The 8,804-nt window shown below is 39.7% G+C and overlaps 1 protein-coding gene across 1 annotated transcript; it reads left to right on the plus strand.

The window, feature by feature from the left end:
- Nucleotides 1-673: 673 nt before the first annotated feature.
- Nucleotides 674-8,366, plus strand: LOC130234643 (histamine N-methyltransferase-like). The gene is made up of 3 exons (XM_056464884.1): nt 674-716; nt 7,192-7,354; nt 8,315-8,366. Exons 2-3 carry the CDS (start codon nt 7,218-7,220, stop codon nt 8,364-8,366), a joined length of 189 nt encoding a protein of 62 aa, XP_056320859.1. The 5' UTR covers nt 674-716; nt 7,192-7,217.
- The last annotated feature ends 438 nt before the right edge of the window (nt 8,367-8,804 follow it).

Below are 8,804 nucleotides of genomic sequence, written 5' to 3' on the forward strand. Positions count from 1 at the left end.
AAAGTCCAAGATTTAGAATACAATATATTTGTAAAACATTTTCTCTATTAAAAACAATACAGTAGATCACTACTGAAAGATGACTTGTATTGTGTGTTTTCTTGAACAGCTGGATGTTGGACTCTTGAAAAATAATTGTTTGCATTGGTCAAAACTGATTATCTGAAGTCACATGGGAGTCAATGGGCTATTTTCACGATCTATGATTGCATAGCAGTCAAAATAGGACAAATGTGCTCATGTATGGCTCAAATTATGGTGAAGTGTAATTTCACAGTTGAACACTGGAGCGCAGCAATGAGCTTTGTTATTATTTTGTTGTTAGAAATTCTATGGGAAGATGTGAAATGTTTCTTTCATTTTTTAAATTGCTGTATTTGGCTAGCCTGTTTATATATTTTAATGTATGCTTTAATCGTTGAAACAAATTGGAAAGAGCCAACTTGAGTATTCAAGTTTAAATCCTATAGACACAGGTAAATGGACAGATATCAAAGTTAATGTGCATCATTGAATTCCAAACGATTTCTCTCGATTGAAATTGTAGTAGCTTTAAAATATCTTCTTTTCTTGTTCTTCTTGTGTGGTCCTTCGGCTTTAAGGGTGTGGGCGGGGACTCATTGCAATGGGCGTGGCTAAATCTCAGTCTGGCTGTCATGTGCGGCGGCCCACACAATCATCATCACAGGCCGTGTGTGTTAACGGAGAAGAGGAAGGTAAGCAGCTGCACTTCTGCTTTCTCCGTGTTCTTGTGAACCGCTGGTGTACAGAAGCGGCGGTGCACATTCACGGTCAGTCACATAGAGTTAGAAATGATCCTACAGTTGTTAAAAAAGATAATCTGTCACTCTTTCAATGGACCTGTTGATGGATAATCGTATCATCATTCTGAATGTGACGCACGACGTATATATGGGCTACTACTGCTGAGATTACGTTATAGTCTGACAAATGCAGCAGGAATTGGATGGCGTTTCTATTTGTGCTATTGATCGAGCAGAAATTGACATACATTTTCAATGAAACAAACTATTATTGAATCTTATTATTTCGGTTACAGTTTACATTAAGTTTTCTTAAGGTGCTTACTAACATGAACTAATAATGAACAATGCATGTACAGCATTTATTAATAATCATTTAATATTTAGTAATGCATTATTCAAATCTAATTCCATGCATGTTAACATATAATGCACCGTGAGTTAACAAGAACTAACAATTTTTTTTATAACAATAAACTTATTTTTTATTAACTAACTTTAAAAATACGAATAAAAACCGCAATTAATGTATTGTTTATTGTTTGTTCATGTTAGTACAGACGTGAGACCAAGTCGTTGTTTTGCAAGTCACAAGCAAGTCTCGAGTCTTTGCATTCAAGTCCCGAGTCATCAAACTTAGCTTCAAGTCGTCATTACTCTTTGCCCAACTAATAAGTGTATCGGTAATAGTTATATAATCTGTAAAGGAGTTTATATCAGGCAGGTAGAATTTGTTTGACATAGAAATAAAATTTTATGTGAGACGTGCCTTAGGCGTTTAGGCATTCTGCCAAAATAGGGCAAAAAGTAACCAAAACAATAATTTAGTAGTAACACAATAATAGACAATATTTCATGCACAAATGAAGATGCCGACGCTTTACTGTATGTTCATAAATCTCACCCAAATGCAAAGAAAGTGTAAAGGGAGAAAATAGTTCTGTGTTCTAATTACATATTAGGCATGGGCCGGTATAAAATTCTGACAGTACACCATGAAAAAATGCAGGGTTCCACACAATACATTCATGTTGTCTCAACACAATTTGATTAAGTTAACTTAACACTTTTAACAAATTTATGTGGAATGAACATAAAAAATTAAGTTATGGCATATTTGTATATATTTTTTTTCTGCTGGAGATACTGTTGTCTGAAGAAAAAAAATAAATAAAAAAAAATCTTACACATACCTTAGAAACGGCATTACAGAAAATACCTTGAAAACGGTTATCATCCCATGCCTGTTACATATACAATACACATTTGTTGAAACTAACACATATTAGTTTATTACTTCTTGCCCATTTGTTATATTAATGCATTAAATTATGCTTTAAGCAAAACAGTTTGCAAATAATAATCCTAAATCTAAATAAATCAAAGTTTGTATTATAACTGAGCATGGTTTCTCTAGAGGTTTCTTGTTTACTTTCTTCAATTGGTGAAGTTTTGTTCCTCACAACTGATGCCACTGGCTTGCCTGGTGTGGGACTGGTGTGGTGTGGGAGAAGCTGCGCATCGATGGATTTGCTCTTCAGTGTTTGGACTTTCAGCAGTGAAAATTAAACCACACTGAAGTGAACTACATTGAAATTTAATTCTGAAAAATGGACTGACACAGTTTCAATTTCAATTTACTCGAACGTCTATGTTGAGTCTATGATGAACTGAATTGAATAAATCTTTCAGATTTAAACCTCAGCTGTATGTTTTTAGTCACTCATTCAGAGTCACTCATAGAAGTAGACAACCAAAATGTTTAAAACAGAACATAACTTACAACTAGGGCTGTGCTATTTGGGCAAAATATTTAATTGCAGTTTTTGATCACACTTTATTTTGTTGGTCCGTTTGTTTGATTTAAGTTACATTGCATCTACATGCCAACTAATTCTCGTTAGATTATAAGTAGACTGTTAGGTTGGGGTTAGTGTAAGTTGACATGTACTTGCAAAGTTTCTTATAGTTAGTTAAATGTCTGTTTAGCAGCAGTATCAACAGATATTAAACAGACAGTCTACTAATACTCAAATGGACCATCAAAATAAATTGTTACCTTCAACGTTTATTCAAATTTGCTTCTAAATATTCAGAAATTAAAAACAAATTTTTCTCCAGAGCAATCATCTTAAATAAAATTACCTTACCTTTTTGTAAACAAGGTAAGCTGAAATTAGAGAGATAATGTAGCCTTTTATAAAAACAAAAATATATATATAATTATATAAATACAGAACACTCAGCAAAGTAAAATGACTGATAAGAGGCAGATTGAAAAGTTCTGATTGGGCAGAACGAAAGTGTGCTCACTCAATTGGCTAGTAAGACAGCAGTCATGCATTTGCTCTGGGTGGGGGAAATTAAATAATACATGTATATTCCATATCACACCTTTTTACGATTATCTTATGGCAATGATTCAAATCGCGATTGCGATTCGATTTGGTTAATCGTACAGCCCTGCTTACAACTTTTTTTTCTTCCTGAAAGGTCATGAATTGAAGTGCATTTTTTTCATAGTGATCTCTCAGGTTCGTCTTTAACATTAACAAAGGTTTTAAATTATGAGGGAAATATTAAATTAGCTGTTTTGCTAGCTTTTTTGGAGCTAACAACAATAATTTGAGTTATAAGATAAAGGGAAGTTTGTTTTCTCAATTCATGACCACTAAAATAGCAATTATTTCTCTAAGAGACCTCATCAAGATGGCGCCGCGGATGGCCGCTTCGGCGGGGGGCTCTCCAGTGTTTGCACTGTTTTTGTTAGTCTGTCCTGTTTTATGTTTGTCAAACACGATCAGTTACACCAGGGACGAGCTGCTGAACATTCGGCAGTGCACACCAACCAATCAAGAACTGGATTTTGATTTTTGTGGCGTTTTGCGGAACATTGTAGTCGGCGGAGCAGCCGCATTGTGGAAACGCTACAAGACGCGCAAGCGTGGGAAGCGAGCCGGCGCGCTCGTCAGGCTAAGACAGCGCGGCTTCAGAACGGCGCTGCCCAGCATTCACCTGGCGAATCTCCGCTCTCTTCCTAACAAAATGGACGAACTATTTCTGCTCACATGCAAAAACAAGAACTTTAACAACTCTGCTGTCCTGTGTTTCACGGAAACCTGGCTAAACGAAGCCATTCCGGACAGCGCATTAAACCTACCGGACTTTCAGCTGTACAGAGCAGATCGCGATACGGAGTCAACGGGCAAAACGCGCGGTGGTGGGACATGCTTTTACATCAACAGAAGGTGGTGTACGGATGTAACTGTGTTAAAGAAGATGTGCTGTCCTGATGTGGAAGTGCTTTTCATTAACTGTAAGCCGTTTTATTCACCAAGAGAGTTTTCCTCGTTCATTCTCGTCTGTGTTTACATTCCACCGCAAGCACACGTGAGTACTGCACTGCAACAGCTGGCTGATCTGATCACAGAGACAGAACAACAACACCCGGACTCTGCTTTTATCATACTTGGGGACTTTAATCAGGCAAAACTCACACATGAGCTGCCCTAAATTCAAACAGCACATTACATGCCCCACCAGAGGCAATAAAATTTTGGACCATTGCTACACCACAATAAAGGATGCATATCGCTCCGTCGCCAGAGCAGCTCTAGGACTCTCCGATCACTGCCTGGTTCATCTTATACCAACTTACAGGCAAAAACTTAAAACTACTAAGCCAGTATTAAGGACTGTCAAGAGATGGACCAACGACACAGAGCAGGTCTTACAAGCCTGTTTTGAATGCACTGACTGGGATGTTTTTGAAGCTGCAGCCACAGATCTGGACGAGCTCACAGAGACTGTAACATCATACATCAGTTTCTGTGAGGAGTTATGCATCCCTACCAGGACCTACTTGTCATTTAACAATGATAAACCATGGTTCACACCAAAACTCAGACAGCTTCGTCAGGCCAAAGAGGATGCTTACAGGAGTGGTGGACAGGATCCTGTACAATCGGGCCAGGAACACATTGACAAAGGAGATTGGTGTGGCTAAGAAAAGCTATGCCAAAAAGCTGCAAAACCAGTTTTCAGCTAACGACCCTGCATCAGTGTGGAGAGGCTTAAAAGATTCACTAATTACAAGACACCGTCCCCCAGTATCGACAGCAATAAACATATTGCAAACGAGCTGAATATGTTCTACTGTAGGTTTGACCACCTATGACCAGACACCTCACACCCACCCGGACCATCTCCCCTACACAGCCATCAACACCACATCAACACAGCCCGGACCATCGCCCTACACGGCCATCAATACCACATCAACACAGCCCGGACCATCGCCCTACACAGCCATCAACACCACATCAACACAGCCCGGACCATCGCCCTACACAGCCATCAACACCTCCAGCCATCTTCCTCTCCCCCCCTGCTCTTCAGATCAGTGAGGAAAATGTGCGTCAGATCTTCAGTAAACAGAAGAGAAGGAAAGCACCAGGGCCAGATGGTGTCTCACCAGCCTGTCTGAGAACCTGCGCTGACCAGCTGGCTCCCATTTTCTCCCCATATCTTCAATAGATCACTGGAAACAGCGCAAAGTTCCATCCTGCTTTAAGCGCTCCACCATCATCCCAATCCCAAAGAAGCCAAAGATCACAGGACTCAATGACTACAGACCTGTGGCCTTAACATCTGTGGCCATGAAGTCATTCGAAAGACTGGTGCTAGCATATCTGAAGGACATCACTGGACCCCCTGCTGGCCCCCCTGCAGTTCGCCTATAGAGCAAACCGGTCTGTGGATGATGCCGTCAACATGGGACTGCATTATACCCTACAACATCTGGACAAACCAGGGAACTACGCAAGGATTCTGTTTGTGGACTTCAGTTCTGCCGTTAACACCATCGTCCCATCACTGCTCGAGTACAAACTGGCCCAGCTCTCTGTTCCTAGCTCTGTCTGTCAATGGATCACCAGCTTTTGACAGATAGACCAGCAGCTAGTCAGAATGGGCATAAATCACATCCGACAGCCGCACCATCAGCACTGGTGCCCCCCAGGGATGTGGTTCTTTCTCCACTGCTCTTCTCCCTGTACACCAACGACTGCACTGCAAAAGACCCCTCCATCAAACTCATAAGTTTGCAGACGACACTACTGTATCGGCCTCATCCAGAACGGTGACGAGTCTGCATACAGACAGAGGTGGAGCGGCTGGCGTTATGGTGCAGATACAACAACCTGGAGCTGAACACGCTCAAAACAGTGGAGATGATAGTGGACTTCAGGAGAAACCCCCCTGCACTCCCCCCACTCCCCATCATGAACAGCACTGTGGGCTGCAGTAGAGTCATTCAGGTTCCTGGGCACCACCATCTCTCAGGATCTGAAGTGGGACACTCATATAGACTCTATTGTGAAGAAAAGCCCAGCAGAGACTGTACTTCCTTCGTCAGCTGAGGAAGTTCAACCTGCCACAGGAGCTGCTCGTACAGTTTCTACTCAGGCTGTCATCCCAATCCATCCTCTGCACTTCAATCACCGTCTGGTTCGGCTCAGCTGCCAAAACCGACCTCCGTAGACTACAGCGAATAGTCCGGACTGCTGAACGAATCACTGGCATACCCTTCCTACACTTCAAGAACTGTACTCTTCCAGAGTGAGTAAAAGGGCTCGCAAAATCACTCTGGACGCCTCACACCCAGCACACTACCTGTTTGAACTGTTACCGTCTGGTCGGCGCTTCAGAGCACCAAGCACAAAAACAGCCAGACACAGGAAAAGTTTCTTTCCTCAGGCTGTCTACCTTATGAACAGTTAAATATTCCCCTACTGTGCAATAAATATGTGCAATACTTTCTCATACGCACTTGTACACAGCACCTTATATCAATATACAATGCAATACTTTCTACATTCGCACTTGTACACAGCACCTTGTAACCTGTATATTTATAACAATCTGTACATACAATTCAACATCCGGTTTCTTCACTAACCGCATCTGTTTAATGTTCATCATTTTTTATTATTATTATTTTATTTTTTCAGATTATTTTGTGTTGTCACATGTCACTTTATGTACACTGGGAAGCTTCTGTAGCCAAACAAATTCCTTGTGTGTGTGAAGCACACTTGGCAATAAAACCGATTCTGATTCTGATTCTGATTCTGATTCTGAAATGTGATGAGCTCAGATGCAAAAACCAGTGCATCTAAAATTAGCTTTTAAAATTATCATTTTTCTGATCATCTCCTATGTTTATTTCAGTTACTTTACTTTAAAGACAATGACAAATATCTATTATTTATAATAAAATTGAAATTACTCAACCTGATGGAAAAAATCCCATTTCAGAAGAACATTTCAGACGACACTTAGAGGTTTTTGCATCTGAACTCTTCATATCTTCTTCTGTGTTTCATTTAATATTACTCATAACTAATTTTATCATTGTAAAGCACAGGTCATCTATTTCAGCCAGTGGAAACCATGGCAGCTCCATTCAAAACACTTGTGGAAGATTATCCCAGATACCTCAAATCATTTGAGCTCTTTCTGGAGCGCTCATCAGAGCACCAGTGCATGCAGGACTTCATTCATAATACGCTTCCCGACATTCTGGCAAGGTGCTTTATCTTTCTTGATGAATGTCATATTTTATTCATTTAGCCTGTCCTAGCTTGTAATACAGAATGTGCCAGCAGATTTAACAATGACAAGATATTATAATATTATCTCGGCTTTATTATGTTCTCTCTCGCTGTCTCCGCAGGCATTGGTGGAGGGAGATCCGTTTTGAATGTAATGGGAGTGGGGAGCGGAGGCAGGTATGCTTTTCATAACAACAGTTATTAACATTCCGTTTATAGCATTATTTCATATTTTAATACCTAAAAGAGTTCTCATGCATCCATATTCATCTCATTTCGCAGGTGATATTGATCTAGAGATGCTAGCTCAGCTGCACCTAAAACATCCACATGTCAAGAGTCGACAATGAAGTGGTGAACGCAAGTAATGACATGCTCTACAAGTATAAAGGTACCACTCAATATACAGCAGGGGTGTCCAAACTCGTCCTGAGAGGGCCGATGTCCTGCAAAGTTTATTTTCAACCCCATTCAGACATACCTGGGGCTAGCTAGGATCAAGCTCTTATTAGGGCTTTCTAGAAACATCCTTGCAGGTTGTGTTTGAGACAAGTTGGAGGCTAAACTCGTCGCAGGGACATCGGCCTCCAGGACTGAGTTTGGACACCACTGTTATACAGAGTTTAAAGCTAGCTCAGATCGGGCTCTGTTTCAATGCTGTTTCAATGAGTTGTTTTTCATATGCTTGAACTGATTAATACTGGTATATTTCAAAGTGAGTAGCCTTGAGAAATCAGTCTGTAAACAGAAATGCAGGCATTCAATACAGTATATTGATAAAGAAATGGGACATGTATCATTATACTGAATGTGTACATTTAGTACAAATACATTGTATTTATATCTCAGGATAAAAGGTAGAAATACAAGTATTGTGACAATCTGTGACGCAGTAAATGTATATTTGTGTTGTTTTTCTTCTATTCTTTTTCTTAGCGAGAGTGTCAACATCTCCAGATCTTGCTCATATCAACTTTACATGGAATAAGATGACAGCATCTGAATTTGAAAAAACAATGGCAAGAAAAAAAAACCTGGGAAAAAGATGGACTTCATTCACATGATACAGGTTTTGAGCTGTTGTGACAGATTTTTTGTTTCTATTATGTGACAAGCATGCTATGTGAAATGAATTTTCAGATATGTTCAGTCGCTGAACAGAATAATTCAGTCCGCTGTGGCGACCCAGATTAATAAAAGGACTAAGCCAAAAAGAAAATGAATGAATGAATGTTGGCAATGATGGAAAAAAGAGAATTCATGCATGAATACATTATTTTTAATAATATTCATTTAGAAAGTAGAAAGATAATTAATGAAGCAATGTTATTATGTCCAAATATCTTGTATTGTATTTGTTTAATATTAATATTTATCTTTTAACAGATGCTGTAACTTGTCAAAGATCCAAGTGCCACTGTTTCAT

Source organism: Danio aesculapii, chromosome 9 (assembly GCF_903798145.1).
Source record: "Danio aesculapii chromosome 9, fDanAes4.1, whole genome shotgun sequence".
In the NCBI taxonomy this organism is placed as follows: domain Eukaryota; kingdom Metazoa; phylum Chordata; class Actinopteri; order Cypriniformes; family Danionidae; genus Danio; species Danio aesculapii.